This window comes from Nothoprocta perdicaria, unplaced genomic scaffold (genome assembly GCF_003342845.1).
Source record: "Nothoprocta perdicaria isolate Ctin4 unplaced genomic scaffold, notPer1 scaffold_26, whole genome shotgun sequence".
In the NCBI taxonomy this organism is placed as follows: domain Eukaryota; kingdom Metazoa; phylum Chordata; class Aves; order Tinamiformes; family Tinamidae; genus Nothoprocta; species Nothoprocta perdicaria.
Genome location: NW_020455488.1, coordinates 647,778 through 668,733, shown reverse-complemented (window position 1 = coordinate 668,733; position 20,956 = coordinate 647,778). Strand labels below are relative to the sequence as shown.

The 20,956-nt window shown below is 45.9% G+C and overlaps 1 protein-coding gene across 2 annotated transcripts in view; it reads right to left on the bottom strand.

The window, feature by feature from the left end:
• CHD2 (chromodomain helicase DNA binding protein 2) overlaps nucleotides 1-20,619 on the bottom strand; it is a 53,815-nt gene extending 33,196 nt beyond the window's left edge. For both annotated transcript variants that reach the window (XR_003249571.1, XM_026040489.1), the window contains exons 1-3: nucleotides 20,155-20,619; nucleotides 6,684-6,903; nucleotides 3,628-3,714 (exon numbers count right to left, since the gene is read on the bottom strand). Coding sequence is in view for 1 of the 2 variants with exons in the window: in XM_026040489.1 (XP_025896274.1) it covers nucleotides 3,628-3,714; nucleotides 6,684-6,903; nucleotides 20,155-20,342 (495 nt within the window). In the remaining variant the exon portion in view is untranslated. The remainder of the gene's footprint in view (nucleotides 1-3,627; nucleotides 3,715-6,683; nucleotides 6,904-20,154) is intronic.
• Between the last annotated feature and the right edge of the window lie 337 nt (nucleotides 20,620-20,956).

Genomic DNA, 20,956 nt, shown 5'->3' with positions numbered 1-20,956 from the left:
GCATCCCGCCCCGGGGCTGCCGGGAATCGCAGGCTCCTCCTGGCACACGGGTCTGGGGCTGCCAAGCTCCAGCCCGSAGCGGGAAGCAGCTTCCTACCATTTTACACACACAAAATAATTAGGGAGAAAGCACAAGTGCATTTCAGCAACCTCTTCATTTCCCTTGAGTCCACGTTTCAGGACTCAGCTGCAGAACTGACTTGCTCAAATCAGCCCCAGTATCTGCACCTCTGCCCAGGACTCCACAGCACAAAGACAGCTTGGGCTTTTAACACCCCTTTACCAGCATAAACTCCCAGGCTCTGGCCATGACGAATTCCTCCGTTAAGGAAGTCAAGCTGATAGCCAGAGCTCCCTGTGGCAGCTGCCTGCAGCACTGGGGAAGCAGAGAGCCCACGCGCCTTGTATTTCAACAAGGTCACCTCCCAGTTAAGCTGACAAAACTCTGCTGGGCTCCACCAGGGGTTTGGCCAGCTCAGCTAGAGGCCCCTGAAGGTTCTTTGCTCTTGGGACCTGCACGTCAACACTGGCCAAACCACACGCTAGAGGAGCTTGGCTCTGCTTTCCCAGCTCCCAATTCCCCTCCTGGGCTGAGCCCCTTGCAAGGTGGCCAAGAAAATGCCCAACTTACCCCAGGCCACTCTCCTGGCTGGAAARGGACTAGCTCTTCATGATGAATTTCCCACAGCTCCAGTCCAGGGAGCTCCTCTCCCCATCTGACTCCTTCTGCCACCCAATTTATTAGTTGTCCCTCCTAGCGTTTAAAGTAACAACCTTTTACTAGATCAATAACAGATTCTGCCAGGGACCAACACTATGCAATGCTGTTTCTGTGCTGAGAAACACAGAGCAGCAACTAGAAAAACTCCGGTCCTACAGTTTGCCCAAAGGCGTTTTCTGGGCTCAAAGGTGCCCCAAATGGAGGCTCGGGCAGCATGGCACAGTGCAGGGGGGCCTATTGCACCCACACTGCACCCTAGGAGAGAGAAAAACTTGCTAGAACAGAGCCGAGACCTCATTTCCAACTTAGGTCAAAATAAGAGTTTGTTCATTTCAGGCTTAACTGAGACGAGAGTCTAGAGCCAGCACTGAAAAGGAAAGAAGGCCCCTCAATTGCTCTCCTGTTCCTTGAGCTCTGGGAACCCTCTGGATCTGGTGAAGGGACTGTCTGGGACTGCATCAGAAATGCAGGAAGATCTTCACTCACCAGGTTACTTTTCTTTTACCTTTTCTCCCCTAGTAATACTAGAATCATTTGAATTTTCAGCAAAGAGGTGAGGGAGAGCATTAATAAAAATGCAAATGTGCTGAACGCTTTCTTTTTTTTTTCTTACCAATAACAACCCCAAAAGGGTGTTCTGTCAGCACCTCTGACACTTGACACGTGGCCTTTCTTTCACAGAACAGATGCACTTTGCAATTTCTTACTTATTCCAACCACAAACCATGCTTTTTATGGCCGAAAAGAAAGAGATTATGTCCGCTCTGGGCACATTTATTTCTTGACTGCCTCAGAATATTCTGATAGGCACCTGCTCTGAATATCTCACTTCCCCTTTCTAAAACCTGATGCTGATTGACAGTGAAAAGAGAAGCCAAGGGCAAGTACTGTTTTTACTGAAAACTCCCACGTGCTCCAGTTCCTGGAGACAGCTCTGGTCTTCTGAAAAAAAAACCACCTAACCCGCATGCAGTGCTGCCCTTTCACTTCCCTTTCCTAGCCCACACCTCGGCATTGATTAGAAGTTTTCACCTTGATTGCTGCTTGCAGAAACAGATGGCCTCGGGGCAGATTCCAGGAGGCCAAACACAAACGTGACCCTGCCTAAATTCAGCAGAGGCTCCCCTAAAACAGGCCGCCACCACCCAGGCACACGCAGGCAATAACCTCGAGCACAGCAAGCTGGCGGGAGAGCCGAAAGGCTGCAGCCCGGGGAGCTGCTCTTCCCCAGGACTGCAGGGAARAGAATTATTAGGGAAGCAGGCAGGTAAAAGCTGCTAGACCCCGTGCTGGAAGTCCCAAAYGGCAAGTGCCAAGAGCGCTGAGGCCCAGCTTAACCCTGGCAGGTAGGACCAGCCTAACCGGCTGGCAGGGCTGCCCCAGCCCTGGGCTCCTGACTTGTCGCACCCTCCACCGCGCTCTGCTGCAGATGGGAGTTRCCCTATGGGGACCAGACAGTGCTGCGTTGGGGGACAGAGATGGACAGGGACCAATCTGGTCAGAAATGTTATTGTCTTAGTTGTGCATCTCTTCATAGTGAAATCGGTTTTGTTCAAAGGATTTTTTTTTGTTTTTTACAATATTTTGTGGTATAGCAAAGTTTTCACATCTCAGTTTTTTTTATCGTACCTTAAATAGTAAGAAATAAAGATATTGAAAAGAAAACAACATTTGCAAAACCACGTAATATTGTAAAACAAAAAAAGACAGGACTTACCTGAGCCCCCTAGAGGGCACTCGGGTCTGCAGCGGAGGCCTGGCAGGGGTTTGACATCGCCAGCACAGTGCATGCTGCGGCATCGCACAGAGAGGCGGCCAGCGAGTCTGGGCTTTGCCGAACTTGAAAAGGAAAACAAAAGCTCCGTCAATGAGGTGCTACAAGCCCCCTCCTAACCTGCTGCTCTGCGGGACGTCCAGCACAGGAGTCTGGGCCAGGGGACCTGGGTGGTGGCACCACCGGCAACACGTGTCAGAAGGATAAAGCGACGGAGCAAGGAGCTGGAAATAGGGATTCTGCTCCTGGGTTCGCCACAAGACTCTGACCAGGTCAGGTCCACGTTCACAAACCTGTGTGTGCAACTGTGAGGCATCCAAATGTATTTTTTGGCACCGAAGAACAACTAGTCAGATCTCCAGGGAGCACCGCTGYGCTCCTGCTCCTCTGAAAATCTGGCTACTTATTTTCAGATCCCCAGCTGCACGTTTTTGTGCCTACCTTTAAATCCTAGGCTGAAAAAACTAAGTCCCTCTCTGGCTTATTTTGCCTCCTCTCTAACTACTCAGTCTTCCTGCAGTTTTGCACAAGGAATGCTCTACGCACAAAGTCTGCAACATGTAAAAAGGAGGGAGCTAACCAGAAAAAGAGTTCTGATAAATGAAATCATTGACAGATCTATCTGCCAGGTCCTAACAACTCTCACATTCAGTTGAAGAATAAAATACTCCCAACATTCAACCAAAGAAAAGTGACGGTCCATAAAGCTGAGCGCACACACAAATGCATTATCACTGTGATCCACTCTAGGATGGGCTGCAGTGACTAGTTTATTGCTGTAAGCTGTTTCTGGGAAGTTTCCCTGATTCCCAGTTGGATTATTTTACACAGACTCATTCTCTCCAGTAGGTGCTTCTACAGCAGAGCATGACTTGCATTAAGCCCCATTTCAGCAAGCAGATCAGTGCATGCAGAGTTCAGAGCTCGCACAGGGTCCCACCGACTCCAGAGGTCTCAGGCCAAGTGGATCCAACTGTGGGACCAGGACCTTAACTGGGAGCTCCAACATCCAAGAACCAGGCTCGCACTCAGTGTTTACAAGGTGATGCAGATGACAACCGCCTTTGTTTTTTGGGTGCTTTTATTTGTTTTATATGTTCAGTAATCCCTCGTCCTTTTTTTTTTTCCTTACCTCATCTTTTATATTAAATCGCGACGGTTCTTGTCTGCTTCGGTTTGACCTCCTAACCCCATAAACATCAGGATATTCTTCCCACATCTGCAAAATAAACAGACCATCAGAAGGCCTGCTTCACCCCAATTATTTCTGTCATTTTAGAAACGTTTGATGGTGAGTTTCTGAAAAAAATCAATGTAGAACCATTACAGAGTTCTAGTAGCAGGGACCAGTGGGTGGGTACTTAAACTTGGCCGAAAACCATTAGGATTATTTTGGACTATTTGGTAGTGTTTTAAAGCAGCATATTTAATCTCAGTATCATTTTTATACTAGCTCATCTTTCTCCCAAGTTGCAAAATACTTTCCAGCTCCTTCAGGCTGAAGGAGAGGGCACTGAAACCTCCCATCTCTGCAGGCGACATTTAAATGCGTAAGTTAAGGAGACAACATCCTGCACATGGAAAGAATGGACCCACCAACACAGACGGATGATCTGCTGTCACCAACTGCTTTCACCCTGATCTCTTTTCCTTATGGAAAACCCCACCAGCTACCCAAGGGGGACAGTGACATACGGTCACTAGCAGCAAGTTGGCGAGCAACACAGGTCAGGGAAGGCTGCAGCGCTGTCTGGACGATGGACGGAGCCAGGAACGCCCTCCAGCCCACGGTAACGGGGCCAGCTGGATTTCTGACTGCTGGGGGGAAGGCAACAACGCCCGCTGCCCTCGCGCTGCAGCACTTGTGACACAGCCTCTCCGCGAGCCCCGCGGCAGCTCTAGTTCAGGAGGGAGTCGCTCTCCAGGCGCTACCCCGGGGCACCTGGAAGCGCCTCATCCTGGTTCCAGGCAGAGGCTGCCATGCCGCTTTCCCAGAACCAGCTCCTCAGTGTCCCCAGCTGCACTGCGGGACCCCCAACACCAAGCAGGCGCCAGCTTCCCAGCGCCCTGCGGACACCCGCCCTGGCAGTCCCGGCAGGGCCGCCAGGCTCCTCAACACGGTGACACGACTGGGGGTTGGCCGCTCGGAGCCGGCTCCTGGCAGCGGCCAGGCTCTGAAAACCACCTTTGGGCAACACAGTGGGTACAAAAACATTCATCTGTTCTCTATGGATGGACAGGAGRAGGAGGAGACAAGAACTGATGACCTGAGGGACATGAATGCAGGAGCTGTGKAGGGGGCACAGGACATCAGCAGCTGTACAAGGAAATATGAACCACTGACATGCCTCTCAGACAATCTCTCTACCCCTCAGGAGAGTTTATCCTCCACAGATCTCTAAATCTATCCCCTCTCCTTCTGCTTCTCCCTCTCTTCACTACCCGTGTCTCTGCAAATCACTGTCAGGACAAAGAAATCCAAATACATTATAGATAGAGCAGCAACTTCAGGATGAACGCAAGATGAACGCAAGGCTGCGGTCTGTATTTTTACTGCTACCTTTCTGTTGGGCACACGAGCACAAAAAAAAAATAAAGAATCCACAGCTTGTTTATTCCCCACCTCAAAGAAAACAAACCTACATGTTCCCCAAACCATTTGAAGGGCTGGTTGCTCATCTTTTAAATGTTATGGGCTTCAGATAAGGGATTGACTCCCCTGATAAATGTGAATAGTACCTCAAATTAACCTGGCCTTTATGGGTGTATCTGGACAGAAATAAAATATAAACAACATTAATTGCATTGGTTATTCAAGGGGAATGAGTACCAACRTGCCTAAGTAATTAGACCCCATTTAGGGAAACACCCAGTGACAAGGAAATTAAGGAAGGGAGAAGCTTTCTTATTAGAGGGTGTGCTGACCTTTCCATGTTTCATTCACTCTAATTACCACCCTGTGTATGGACGCACTTCCTCATGGGGTAAATTTAACCTCTGTTGTCAGGGACATGCTCTTAGAAGCTCACAGAAAAAGACAACTTCCTTCGGTCCCCAATTACTAGCAATTAAACAGAGATTTCAGTGCTGCATACCCACAACTCCCTGACAAATGCATCCATCCTGAACATGGGAGATTTAGCATGACCTGAGCAGACAGCCTACAGATTTCTACAGGGGAGAACTATGGTTGCTAGTAACCAAAATCCTTTACTTTCACCTTGCAGATATCTGGGGAACCTAGGCTTAAATCACTGCTCTTCTCAGTCTCAACATATGTAGCAACTTTCTCAAAAACCTCACTCATGAACAAGCTGCAAACCACAGCTGAGCGGACAAGGATTGCTACACACTACAAGCCAAACAGAATTGACCTAACCTGATCTCCCTCTGCTCCACCTAAATTCAGCTCATCGAGTTCCTATTCCCAAATGGACATTTGGGCTCCTCTCTCCCACTCTGCACTGCACTGCACTGTTACTCAGCCGCCTCCATCTCTGAAGCAAAGGAGGTGACCACGGCCCAGCTTCTGCCCTGGGAGCTGCACCACCAGACAAGAGGACACAACGCACATTAGATGCTACAATCCTTTTTTTCTCTCCCACAGCAGTAGGTGCRGGATGAACCTAATGGATGATTGGGACATGGGGGGCCCTAAGAATAAAGAATGACTGTTCTAGGTATCATTAATAAAAGTTAAATCACTTTTTTTTCTCTTTCTCTCAAGTGACAGGTAGTGATGGAAACAAACCAAACTGATTCCCAGACATGCATATTCTTGGTTATATTCCATGAGGAAGCTTGATTACTCCTAAGGGAGAGAAGAGACAGGAGAGACGCATGGAAGGATGGAGGGAGAAGGAAAGGAAGAAATGACAAGACCAGTGACAGGTAGGCCTCTGTCTCTCCTCACACCACTCAGTCCCATCTCTACCTGAAGAACCATCAGGTCAGCCAACACACACGAGCTCCCTCCTGCTCACAAAACCATAAATGGGCCAAGGAGCAACTTGGGGAAGTCAGAGCAGGAGGCTCTTGGTCTGTGTGCATTCACAAGGCAGCAAAATGGTCATGAAGTCAAAAACATTTTTGTTAACCTGCTTTTTCTTTTTCCTTCTGTTTTTCTGCCTTTCCTTGTGGGCAGAGGGGTAGGTAGCACACAGCTATGCAGAGCAGCAGGGGCAATACCTTTTTAACATCTGCTATCCTTTCCTTCTTAGAGGCCGGTTTTTCTTTGGTTTCAGGAGGGGTCTGCTGGGATTTGGAACCCGTTGATTCGCTTTCGGATTCAGACTGACTTTCGGAGGACTCGGAGCTGCTGTTTGACTCGCTGCCCTGCTCGCTGCCCTGCTCGCTTTCAGACTGGCTCGCAGAGTCAGAGCCAGAGGCTTCTTCGGATGCCGAGTGACTGATGGTAGAGAGAGAAGAGATTACATTTTAACTGCACTGCCCCAGCTTCGACACACGCAGCGAGCAAACCTGCGTCGCACCCAGGTACAACGATAAGCTTGGAGCAACCTATGTAGATGCAGATGAGATTCCCCCCCCCCCCTCCAGGACAGGACAAGGAGAGAGCACAGGCTCCGCTCCTGCACCTCCTGCTCACCAGCTAGTGCAGCAGGACGGYTGGTACCACGAGAAGCAGCATTAACAGCACGGCCTGCACAGGCCCTCCTGGGAGGAACTGTCTTGCTCAGTGCAAAAGCGACATTTGCTGGGGCTGGARGGCTTCCCAGGAAGGGCGAGCCCTCGCTCTGGTGCAGTGCTCCACCACCTGAAGAAAGCCACAGCCAGGGCTCTAACCAACCCAACATCCTGCTTTGGAAAGCGGCCAGCACCAAGTATCATGTGCATAATGGTACACATGGGTAAACACTACATTTCTTGCAGAAAAGGATGAATTCAGCAACAGAACATCAGAGAGGAACTTGTATGAGCACACGGCTGAGTTTCTGTTGCAAAGGCTGTCCCAGTGCTGTGAAAATTGCATTTCTTACAGTGTGCAAAACTAGGAGAGTTGAACATGAACTAGGTATATTTTTCTTATATTTGATGTTAAAATAGATTAGTATACAGAATATTCACATACTCAAAACTCAAGCTTGTTGGCAAAACAAGTGGAGGCCAAGCTCTTTTCGAAGTAACCTATTCTTTTAGGTGGCCAGAACACCGCGGTTACCTTTGACCAGTCTCTCCCACAGCATACATTCTTATTCCATTTAAAATCTCACTAAAATGGAAAATTCATTACAACACACAACCTACAAGCTCATAAAGAAAACAAAAAGTAGCAATACAAATCCAATAGTGACACAAAAACCAACAAGGAGTGCAGCAATAATGAGTGTGTAAACATCCTGAACAAGGAGCATTTCTTTTCAAGATACATTGCAGCTAGGTACTCTCATATTAAGAATATATTTTAAGTACAACATCATGAAAAGAAGAGGCAGAAAAAAATTTATCAGGAAAGCAGATTTTTAATATTTTGCCTTTTATACAAGTGTAACAAAAACACAGTGGCTCTCCTCAGTTTTTACAGTTCAAGAAAAAAAGAAAAAAGTCAACGTATAATTACATTAAAAATGCACAAGCCAATGTATGTAGTGTCGGCATCTCTGATACAGTCAACCAGTATTTTAAATATACACACATGCAAATAGGACTAATGTACCCCTTGGGAAGAAATCTTTTCCTCCCTGATAAAAATGCCCAGATGCCCTGCGCGCCTGCGGTTTCTCTCCTGCGGGAAGCGGCRGGCCGGGACCCGCCCGGGCCGGGGCCGCTCCGTGCCGCAGGGCTGCGCTTCCCCCCGGGGCGGGCAGAGGGCAGCAGCCGCGCGGGCGCCGCAGCCGCATCCAGGGATCCCTGGGCGCGCGGCCAGGCTCCCGGCCGCCATTTCACGGCGCCCGCTCTTCCACCATCTTACGGCTTCGTCACTGCACAGGCTGCGTCTGCTCGTGACTCYCAAAATGGAAGGACTTTGCAAGGAGGGAGTGGGGAGACGAGCTGAGCGTTAATATCTCACGACCTGGAGCAGCAGAAGGGATGTTTCCTCAGCAGAGCMGAGTTGTCTGTGCCGCCTGCTGCGTTGCCTTGCCCTGCTTTCCCGCCAAAGGCACAGAGGCTTCACGCCGCTCTCTCTCAACAAGTTAAATGGCTGCTGCTCCAGGCCTTGCTGTATCCAATGTGTGTCCCACGTTTACCACACAAACCAAAGGCAGTCCGGCACTCCACGGCACGTCCCATTGCTCCAACCTTCTCACCGGTTTTGGCTTCCTCTCCATTTGGCTCCCGTGCTCATCCACCATGGCCCTTTGCAGCCCAACTCTTTCCTTGCTGGCTCCCAGACGGCTTCATCTCCCCACCCGCTCACCTCTCCCAGAGAGGTCTACCTTCATGTTTCCACTGAATGCACCCACRAATCTGCTGATGTTCACCCTCAAAAGTGCCACTCAGACACCTTATTTTGTGACTGAGGCTGCTTTATATCCACTTAAATGTTCAAGCTTTTTTACTGCTCAATTTTCAAGCTTTAAAATGGAAGGGCTTTTGTTAGGAAACATTGTCACAACATTCAAATGAAACCTCCCTAGCTCTCGGGAACACTGCTTCCATGGGAAGCGGGACAGGCTGCACACTGCCCCAAGCACATTCCATAAGCCACCTGCCATCCCATTGTACATCAGGATGAGGAGCTGACCTTCATGARAATATGGGAACTGGAGGCGGCCAACCTTTTCCTGTTGGGATGCCAAGCGGCAGCATCAGGCTGGGCTTGAATCACACTGACATCCCATATTCCAAAAGCTGAAGTTCTCCACCAGAGGCACGAAAGAAGAAAATACTTTTTCAAGTAGATTTATTGACAATAGCTGGAAGAAATTACAACACAGCCTAGACTGAGGCCAGACCCGTATTGGCAGTGTTTGTTTAAAGGCTGAACAGTAATTATCGGTCTCCTCCCACTCCGGAGCTCTTTGTTTCTCACAGTCCTAAGCTTTGTTACAATCTTTATGCACATGAATAGCCATTATTCACAGGTATTATTCACAGCATAGCTGGGTACTGCCATTACTCTTTTTCCTARATGTGAATTATGTCATCTGAAAATAGGATCATTTCTCTGCTGACAGATCACATACATATCTGCATGTACAGACATATAAGAACTTATAGGGAAGGAAATGTAGCTGGAAAATGGTATGGTAAACTTTTGAAGGCTATTACAAATAACTCCTTCTGTTAAAACCTTAAAAATCCTGTTAAGGAGATAAAAGTATATTTGTTTGCTTCTTGAAACCCATGAAAAAAAATGAATAAGCATAATTTCACAAAAGGTCCTTTCTAAATCTCACTGAGACTATCAGAAAGTCTTTCTACCTGCCAGTAAGGTAGCAACGTTTAGCAACATTACACACCAAATCAATCCTTATCATTGTATGTAACCAGAGATTTAACCCATTTCTAAGCCCATTTTTGCAATATGCTCTGTTTTAATGACCTTAATTTAATTTCTAAAAAAGATCTACCTTCAACTAATCTTTAAGCTCGTATATCTCAAGAAAAACACTGTTTAACCAACCCAACACTCTCCAGATTTGACAGAGGAAAAACACCCACAAACACCAACAAGTTGTTGGTCCATTGGTAACTCCCTTATGAAAGTGAGAAACTCCCATAAAAATTGTAATCTGCCAAGACTCAGCAAAACATGTTCCCATTGTTTAAGAGAAGTACTTTAGGCTATAATTCTGTTTTAATTAAGCAGCAGCTCCTGACTTCAGTAAAAAAAGAAATTACTAAGAAGGAAATATTCCTTCCAAGGAATAACTAGCTGAGTGGTAGTGATAAGACCCTTTGCCATCAGGCATCTAAGCTGCCAAAGCAATTGCCACGTGCCTGGAGCCTCCCGCATTAGCATTTAATATTTCACATGTGAGTAATATGGTTTCATTTTGTAAGAGATTATCCTTGTTAATAGCAACTCAATGCTTTACAAGCTCTTTTAAGAAGCAAGCAGGAACAGTAGCTATGTTTTWAAGAGATGACAGAGAAGCTGAAGACCCTCAAAAAATGATCAGAAATATGTTTCTGGAACTAAGAGCTGGGAAATGGAAGGCTCTTGTAAGAGCATTCCAGTTGAATTTTTACAACTTTGACTTTTTATAGGCAGATCCCAACCCAGCTTTAGAAACTGTTGCTCATGTCCCACATCACTGTTTTGGATCCCAGCACCAATGCTCTGCTGGGCTTTGCAACCTTAGTTGGAAATCCCCATGGATGGAACAGCCTCCAGGGCAGACTCCAAAGGGTCTTTCACGCAGATTCCCAGAGCCAGACAGTATCTGAAAGGAAGGTTACTCTTCCCCTCAGGCAAATACACAGCTAACCTTTATGCACCGCAGACAAAGTTTCACATACCCTGTGGAAAACTGATGCCCAGCTGTCCGTTGGCATCTCAGCTTGCTGCCACCACAAGGCAAAAAGCTGGTAACTGGGACTGGCCTCATCCATCCGCCTTCACAACCCATCCTAGCAGTTCACACCTGCTGCTGGCGCCACTGCTCACTGGACTTTTCCACAAACCACTCGAACTTACCAACGTATCTGCAGAAGAGCCCAGAAAAACTGAAGAGGAGCTTCCTGCTGGCTCAGCAAGCAGGGCTAGGAGCAGACCAAAGCAAAGAGAGGGGCTGCAGAGGACATGGGGAGGGAGGCAAGACCTCCATTTCTGGCCAGCAGCAGCTCAGCTGGTCACCCTGGGCCACAGCACCAGGAAAACCTGCTGTAACAGGGCTAAGAAATCTGCTGCAGACTGAGGAGTCTTGCCTGATGTGTGGCAACCTGTGGCAGATGCACAGGGCCACCTGCTAGCTGCAATGCTATTTTAAAATTGCAGATAAATCAATTAGATTTGCTACTTGTTCGTAACTACTAGTTACTTACTGACCAGGAACGCAGCAGTGGGCAGCTGACTGCCTTAAGTGAAAAGAAGGGTTCCCCTTATCCAGACAAAGTTTTCAGGTCAGACATAGCTGCCAGATCCAGCACTACCAGGACAAGAGCCTTCCTGTTCCACAGCTCTTCAGCAAAGGCTGCAGCTTCACCTGTCCACCAGTGGCACTATCCTTGGAAATGATGCTGGATTTGTTTCAGCTAAGGATSAGCTAAGTCGGTGTAGACCACAAACTTTAAACCGTTCCACCATATTTATATGTTCCCAAAATGATCAAGACCTGAACTGTTCTATAAGAAAAGAGGCAGTGAGGAGCCTGAGGAAAGCTAACCCAGTGACTCACCTGGATCCCACACAGCTTTAACATTTCATTTGAGGCAAGTCTAGGGGACTTATGTGACATTCCCTATTACATGAAAAGACATCTACAATTTACTGAAAGCAAGTATCATCAGTTAATGCTGACATGAGTGAAACACACAGGGACAATGAAAAACCTTCTAACTATGAAAACCTTATCTCTAAGCTAAACAAGTAACCGAGAGGAACAGCAGACTAGTTCTGACTGCAGATCACTTAACGAAACAGGGATAACACAGAGACAACATAGAAATGAGAGTTTCAGGACAGCTTCTGGACGCATATGGGAGCTAAGTGGATAGTACAAGCTAGAAGTGACTTCAGGCAGGTTTGAAGCAGGTCTCCAACTCTGAACGTGCACAGTGCACACATGCAATCCAGCCAAACCTGGGCTGGCTGGCAAGGGGCACAARTGACTCCCAAGATTACAAGGTCACTTCTACCAGATATCCAACATGCCCTTCAAGGGACAGAGATTAAAAGGGGAAGGSGGGAGGGCAGGGGTAGAAAAATATTTCCCCAACCCTATTTTTTACAATAGGTAATTTTCCCCTGAAAACTACAAGTGGAGAGAGAGTTACCAAGGAAAACAGACAGGTTTTCCACCTAAAGATCACAACCCCTGCTTACAAAATGTGCGATAATTACATTTATACAGCAATAAAAGCAGTAGGGCAGTGGTGCTGCTGTAACAAGGAAAGGATTAGGCACTCAGCAGGTATCTTATCTAAATAACCATCTGAATTAGTTTGTGCCAGTTTCAAGTCAAACTCGAGAGGACTGGAAGGGGAGGAGGTAAAGGGAAATTTTCACTCATGTTCCAGCCAACACCACTGCTGTCTCCAGCACAGAATCCCTAAATTCCAAAGGCAGGGCAATTCCGGAGCACAGTGAGCTAAATATATCCTCCGTGGCTCTGCTGTAAAGCATCCCTGTAAAGCATCCTGGACTCTCTTGAATGACAAGCATTTTCCAAGTTTTTTTTCCACTACAAAGACACCACACTACGCCTGCATAATAAAGCAAAACCAACAGTTCATTCAAGAGCAGGAGGGCAGGCTCTCTCCCTCTCCTCTGTAAGCCAGAGGCTGAAAATGTCTGGGATGCTTAGCGGGAGAAGAAGAAAAAAAGGAATCCAGGGCAGTGGCAAACGGAGCCAAAACCTGCCTGCTGCTCTGAAGGAGCAGCACTGCGGGGCTCCAAAGGCAGCACCCTTCCCCTCTCCTCCCTGTGAAAGGGCRGCACAAGTGCAGCTCTCAGGATTTTGAAAAGGGCAGAGCTCTCTGCCCACCACAGCCCGGGAATGTGGCCATGTGTTAACAGCACTWTACACTGGCCCCCGCTGCTGGCGACCCCAGCTCCCTCCTGCTGCTCTTCCCACTGCTGAGAGGATCTCATCACCACTAAAGGAAGGAGCACGTCCGCACTCGGCAGCAGAGCAGTGCACGTGTCCCCGTACGGCTGAGATAACGTGGTACGGATCAATTCCATCCCTGGAATTATTCCATGCCCCTCATCCATCCCAACTACAGCCTCTGCTTTGTGACACCCGAGGACAGGCAGGCTGCAGCTCAGCGGACAGCACAAAGCAACTCTGTGCGCTGCCAGCACCAGACTGTGTGGAAGGAACAAGTAGATGCTTCGGGGGAGGCGGGATTGCACTCATGAGCTAGGCTTAAAATAGTACAGAAAGTTCCCCACCCCCCTTCTAACATTTGCAAGTTTCCTTTGAGCCTCCGTGATTTAATTAAAGAAACATGGTAACACACAAATTTGGGGCCTACAATTATTAACAAAACGTGAATATACAGAAATTCTTTCCCATTTCTGAATTAGTTGAAGGTCAAGAAGAAGGGAACTTGACCTAGCCAGGGGATTTTTTGCCAAGGGACCATTAAAACTGTTTTTAAACAATAGATCAAAGATTTATCTTTAAGTCGTCATTCTACAGGCCATCATGCTGCATTCAAAGCTCTCCAACCAGCATTAGCTCTGTAGTTCCTCCCCGTAGCTTCTCTTATAACTAACAATAAAACCTGTGAGAAAGCCAAATAATCACAGCATAACATTAAGGAGCCAGGTGAGCTGGAGTGAGCAAACTCTTCACATTGCAACAGACCTGCTTATGGCTGGGGTAAAGGTTCCTGAGCAATGAGGTGTTCGGCATCAGTGCTGTGAAGTACTTAACACTTGGCAAAATACTTCACAGAAGCCCTGCCAAGACAAAACCCCATGTGAGAGGTGTCCAGCTCAACACCAGGAGGGAACCAGATATATATTCTTACTCCTAGAGGCCAAGGCTAGAACACCACACATGCTATGATACGGCTCATCTAAACCCACAGTTAAGTATTAGAGATGTCATATATTGAAAACTATAATTTGGCAGCAGTGCTGCACAAGCAGTGATGAAATAAAAGCTATTGCACATTTGGAAAGACTCAGTCTCATATTGTTGCTTATAGATCTTAAAGATGTTCCTGGTTCCAAGAAAGAGAGACTAACAGCAGGCGAGGTTTACAGAGGCTTCACTGCAAGTCACTAAGAACATGAGTTTTTCACCTACACTATTTCTGGCATCAACTYGTGGACCTTTTACAGAACTGAAAGGCAGTCTTTGCAAGAACTCCACCACCTGTGGAAAGGGCATCTTCAGGTGACATTTCAGCACAAATCTTTCAATAGAAACACAGTAAAAAAAAGCCTAGGAGAGACATCACCTCAGTATGCTAATACATCGTCTGCTCCAGGACCTAATTACATCCCTAATCCAGGCCATTCTCTCCCCCAGCTGCTGTTCTGCTTGCATTTCCTTTCCTTGAAGGAAAAAATACAGCAGAGACTTTCTTCATCCATTATTACCACCCTTCTAAACTGCATTTCAGCTATTGGCAATAGATTTCTAAGTGTTTCCTGATCTCCAAAACTTGGCTGCCTGATTTAACAAGGCAACTCTGCCTGCAACGAAGTGGAGAACTAAGGTATAGTGGGTATATGCATCTCTCCAGCCATATCAGGAGATGAAACAAATCCTGCAAAGTCCTCCGAGAAGAGGTTTGCTTTGACTCTTTGAAGATCAGGGCAGGCCATAGCATCAGGAGCTCCAGTGCAGACACTACAGGCTGCTCCCAATCCGAGGTGCTTAATCACTTGGCTGGTCACACTGCATCTGCTACTGGCACCCTAATCTGCTCCTTAAAACTAACAGCAAGGAACTTGCATCAACAGTCAGACATGCCAAAAATCCCTCATGCTCTGCTAACCCATTAACCCTATGGAGAGTTCTTAGAGAACGGGAGGGAAACATGGAAGCAACAGGGTTGGGGGTGGATTTTGCTCCTACACTGAGCTTGAGAGATCAGTATTTTCTGTGCCCTCCCTGCAGAAAAGCTCAGGGGTGCTTGCTTTAATACAAATTTCACGGATCCGTGTGGTTATTTTAGACCAAATGCTGAAAGTCACACAGCTCCACACACACACAGGGAGGCCCAAGTGCTGTGCCCTACATACTGCTACAATCAGCTGGGACATGACCTCTGTCTCACTGCAACTCGAAGTCCTCTCCCTGACCTGGGGGAGGATTTGGCTTTGGTTCACATAGGAAGTGGGGGAAGGTTCCGATAAGAAAAACTGTTGCCCTCGCAGCAGAGCGGGTGAAGCAGCAGCCCTGCAGAGAGCAGAACAGCAGCTCTAATCTGCAATCTCAGCCATGTCAATTTGTCTTGGCTGAAGGCAGCAATAAATTTAGGCAGGAGTGCTGGGAGGGTATGGGKAGCACGTGTGCACACGTGTGCAGAGCCACAGCAACGCCCAGGCAAAAATGTATGTTCACCCACTGGGAAGCCTAAATAGAAGCATTTCTGCTGGGTTACAGAATCACACAGGTGAGCTTCTCATTCCCACCTTCCCATTTTTACTCAGGAAAACACAAGTCATACATTTAGAAAACACAACGAATTTGATTAATCAGCATATAAAAAGACATGCAGCAGACAACGGCATTTTAAAATCTCAGCAAATCTAGCTTACTGAGCTTATCCAGCTTCTCTCCTCCCAGATTTGTTTTAAAGATAGCATTATATACATGGCATAAATATCTGGCAGCAATTATACAACAGGAAACAGAAGTTCCAAGTCTCAGACTCACATATATGTAACTAGACAGGGCATTTCCTGGAAAGGGTAATGTGAAATGGCAACAAAGCAAAAAAGAACAACAGTCCCCTTTGTGTTCCCTGCACATGACATCATGATTCACTGCATTCCTTGCACATTATTCCTTTTGTGTTGCACTGATCAGGAATTTTCCCTTTTCAAAAAAGCTTCAGGATGATTAAGGGGTTAAAAATTGAAGGAAAAAAAAMCAACTCTTTAAAGTCACCGCTGCACCACTGATGTAAATCGAAGTGCAAAATGCGATTTGTACACAACAGCCACAATAGTAAAAGAGAGCGCAGACTGCCAGCTTGGAGGATGAAAAGCTAAAAGTGGTGGTTAGACACATTTTAATAACCGCATTAAACATTTCCAGTCAGCTCAAATAAATTCAGCAGCAAAAAGCATGAAGCATTTTCCATCAAAAGAGCAAGATCAACTGACTCAACAGTGCTGAAAACCACAACGCTGCAGCACTGGCCAGTTGTCGCAGAAATACTAGGGTGGCTCTGTGATTTTTTCTAAAAAGAAAAAAAAAATAAAAAAAAAGCTTTCTCAGAACAACAAGAAGCGCCAAAAATAACCCCATCGCTTGCAAATTGCCGCCTCGTTTCTGAAAATAGCCGGTGCTCCATGCAAAAAATAGAGGCGAGGCAGCGGCGGCGCCACGGCCGCGGCATCACAGCCGCGCATGTGCTGCCATGACGCGCCGCCCGCCCAGGCCTCCTCCTCCTCCATCATCTCCTCCTCTCCGGCGGCTGCCAAGGCGCRCGCAGCCAATGGCCGCCGAGGCGAGGTGGCCTTTGAACTCCCCACCAGCAACTTCCTGCGGCGGCAGGCGCACGCAGCGCAGTGCAGTATGTCTGTCAGCGCTGCRGCACAAAGGAACAGCCATTTTGTGACTGCACTGGACCTGCACCAAAATGCCAGGCGCTGCAGCGCCTTCCCCCCTCCCTGGTTGACTTCGGGGGGAAGAGCTGCTTTGCAAACGCTGCCTGTGGCAGTGGGAGATGCCCCCCGCTTTCAGGAGGGGTTGGCGAGGGCAAGTTGTGTCCCCACRCTGCCATTTCGCCCCCTGCTCACACGCTGTCCTCTTTCGCATGTAACCGCGTCTCCATAAAATGGCTGCCACATAAAACGAGCGCTCAGCTCTGTGAGGGCTGCAGCACTCGCTGCGGCGGCTGCCCGGTGGAAAAACACCCGCCAGACCRCATGCCTGCAGCTCCCCGAACAGAAAGCTGCCCGAAATCCCTGCCACCAGCAGCGTTTTCCCCGAGAGCTGCTTCAGGGGCAGACAGCCRGACACCAACAACATGGCTGTTCACTCAGCCCTGCACCAGCTCTGGAGCAGCACGAGAGCAACCGCCACAAATGACCCAGTCGATCCCAGTAGAAATTACAGCCATGTATCCACCTCCTTCTCATCCTGTGCAAAGCCTCTACTCCTAGGCTTGGGCGAGTGTTACCTTAACCTCCATTTCAAGCATTTCTGAAGTTCACAGGAGGGCTGCGTGGTGCTCAAGAGTGTATTAAATGCCCTCTGCATCAGCTGCTGTTTAAGAAAATGTAGCAGAGAAGATGCTAGAAGACACRCCAGGATTACGTTCAACTACTTAATGCAAGTCCCATAGACACAGGTAGTGCTTATCAACAACTGCAACATCCCACCCTTTTTATTCTAGGTGGTGGAGACCCTAACTCAGCAGGTTTCGGGTTTACAAAGTCTCACTGCTATCGGTGCTACCAGTATAGCACTGGACAGGTGTTGCTCTTCATCTGTTACTGTAAAGAGTGAACATCATTTCCCCCCAACAAGAATGCCTCTTTCAAGGCAATTCTCAAAGGTCTTTTCGTTTATTCTGCATGTGGGGTTTGGGGATTTTGTTTTGAGGCCTGGAAATGTAAGGTCACAATTCCAAGCCTATTCCCCAGTCAGTTGGCTTAGGTATTATACAGAYAGACATTTCTTCAGTTTTAACACATTTTGTTAGTCCTCTATCTTTTGATTCTCCAGCTCCAATCAATAGCACCATCACTATGTACCTTATCCATCCATTCCCATCATTCAAGCTTTCCAGCAAAGGTTGTGGAACGTGATTTCATACACTTTGAGTTAGTCCCACATCTGGGCAGAAAACTGGCCAGAAGCACGCTACGTGCAGACATCAGAGCAACAGCAAAGCAAACTGGTGGCTTTACTTCCTAGAAATCATTTCCCCTACAACTTAAAGGCGACCTCAGGAAGTAAAGCAYGTTTTACGACATTCAGCTGACTCAACTCAGAAATAAGCTCCACAGGACTCACGTATAAATATCCTGTGTTCAGTTGTTCCCACACTYCAGGTGAGTGGATACCCACCACCAGTTTATTCTGAGAAAAAAATGTGAGCRGAGGGGGGAAGGGGGTAACAGTTCACCTCACACAACAGGTGTCACACATAAATGATCAATTATGTTAAACTCACCCTTTCAAAGAAAACATTAAAATTACACATGTGAGACTATGCAAATATAATACCCTGAGGACAGAAAAACAAAAAAAAAAAGAAAAAAGGAAATAAAAAGGTCTTTTCTGTGGCAATACTACTGTATGTCTCCAATTTCATCTCATATTTAGCACAGTGTTTCAACACCAATAAACTACCTTAATTCAGATTTCCTTAACAAAATGTACCTCTTGTTGCTTTTTGTTGAAAATTCACATTTTAAAGAAGCATAAGAACACTTTAATAAACTGAACAACGTTGAATAAAAGAARTTTTTTCCCCAGCTATTCAAGCCTCGTTACTTCCAGTAATATAAACCAGCAAGGTTTGAAAATGTGATGCATTTCTTAAACTGCATTATTATACAAGCTCTATGTAGGTGCTGTATATAACGTTTCAACAGTCCCAGGAGCTAATTTAGTTAATAAACATTTCACATTAAACAAACTTACCCACATCCACTTTAAGATTTTAAATTTGACTGTAGTTTTAATATGCAGAATATAAGTTTATTTTTGAAGGTTCCAGTGATTTGATTATGTATAAATATTCCCACAGCATTTAAAATTTGTGTGTTTAAGACAGATTAAATATTGCTGGATATCAAAAATACACCTGCAAACCTCACACAGTGCACATCTGATACAAACAGTTTAGGAATCTTTTTATTCATATTGCTTAGAAGTAGCTAACAAACACCAGAGGCGAAAAAAAGAAAAAAAGAAAAAGGCAATGATTTAATTAAAATTAACAAAATGAGAAAACTGTATATTTACAAACTATAAAATAAAAAATGTGTATTATAGTTTTGCAAATTCTTGAATAAAGCAATCCATTAAATTCCAAACAGGCAATTCGGGAATTACAGTTCTGCATTCCTAACAAATGTGTGCATTTTCAGTATTTCATACTTTTCCCATATCATGGTTAAGTTCATAAAAATCTGTAAAGAATCTCATTACTTGACAAAAGTAAATAAAAATACTCCAAGCAAAAACATAYTAAACCGTCAGGCAAAGTATTTCAAGCTTCCTGTTAACAATCCCATTTTATATTTTATAATATGAAATACTATCACCAACAGGGCAAAGTCTAGTCAAACTGTATCAAAATATTCCAAAATACTGAAACAATATCAAAGTTCCACAAGCCCAAATAAAATTTGAAGTATGGGGTATCAGACAGACAGCCACTTTCCACTTTATATTTTAAAATGAGCTTTTTTTCATTCATGTAACTTTTTCCTGTGTCTATTTACTATAATTTACTACTACAGCAGGCTTCTGTATGGCCCTCAGTTAAAGTTTAGACTTCTGAGATTCTTCAGAGAAAAATTTGCCTTGTATGTAAAATGGTGCAATGCAGCAACGGCTAAACCGACAAGGTCATTTTTCACAGCACAAAAAACCTAAAAACTGAAATTCAAAAGTTGGAAAAACATAATACAGAGGAAAGGGCTCCCCCGAATAAAGGTACATTACCTTTTGACTATGACATGGGCCCTTAAGTCACAACACAACTTTCAGAAATTGCTACCAAAAAAAATTAGGGTGTGGCATGCTAACAATCTCAAGGTCATTCCTTAAAAAGGAAACAAAATCAGTAAAATGTTTTGTATTAAGCACCGACAGTAACCCCAGTCTGTCAAAGTAAACAGGGTATTCACAGGTTTTACAAAAAAAAAGTTGATAGATCATACCTCGATGCATTGCTGTGGACTGAACCCTCCTCTCCTTGGCTTTTGTCCTTATTTCTCATCATCTTTTTATTCTTAAATATTGAGAGGGGGGTCAGGGGTGTCTGTTTGCTTTGAAGTCCTGTGCCCAGGTATTTACTGTCAAAAGTTGAAAGAAAGGTAAGGTCCCAGCTCGTTTCACTGGCTTTCATTATCAGGAACAAAGTCCTGACGCTGCAATGATATTGTTATAACAATACACAACACTGATCAACACGGTAAAACGGAATTTAAAACAAATAATCATTTTTTTTAAACAAAAAATCGGAGAATAAACACGGTAGAGAAGCATCCTGCAAACTTTCCCAAAGTAACACAGGATTCAAATAATCTCTGTATCTTATTGCGTCATCCCAATACAGCTCAAATCGGTCGAAAATCAAAGGTCTAAAAACGGCAAAAATCTAAAAAATATTAATATTAATTGCCCACCTACCTGATCCATGCACCGCTGCCAGGACCAAGTCGATATTAGTTTCGGGTAGTGGAAAAACATTAGATCCAAAATATTTAGACTCGGAACGATAAAATACGAATTTCAGAAAATAAAAAAWATATATATATTCTAATCCCAAAAATATGCTGCCGATAAAGCAAAAGAAGCGATAATTAGTACAAAAATATCCGGGGGAAAAAGCTCATTAGGAGAGCGCACAAAAATGGAGGTACGCCATGGCTTCTAAGCTGGAAAAACAACGACCTGGGCTCTCTCCACGGCTTCTTCTTTCCAGCAAGGCACGAAAAGGGAGCCCTCAAAAGCTGCTTT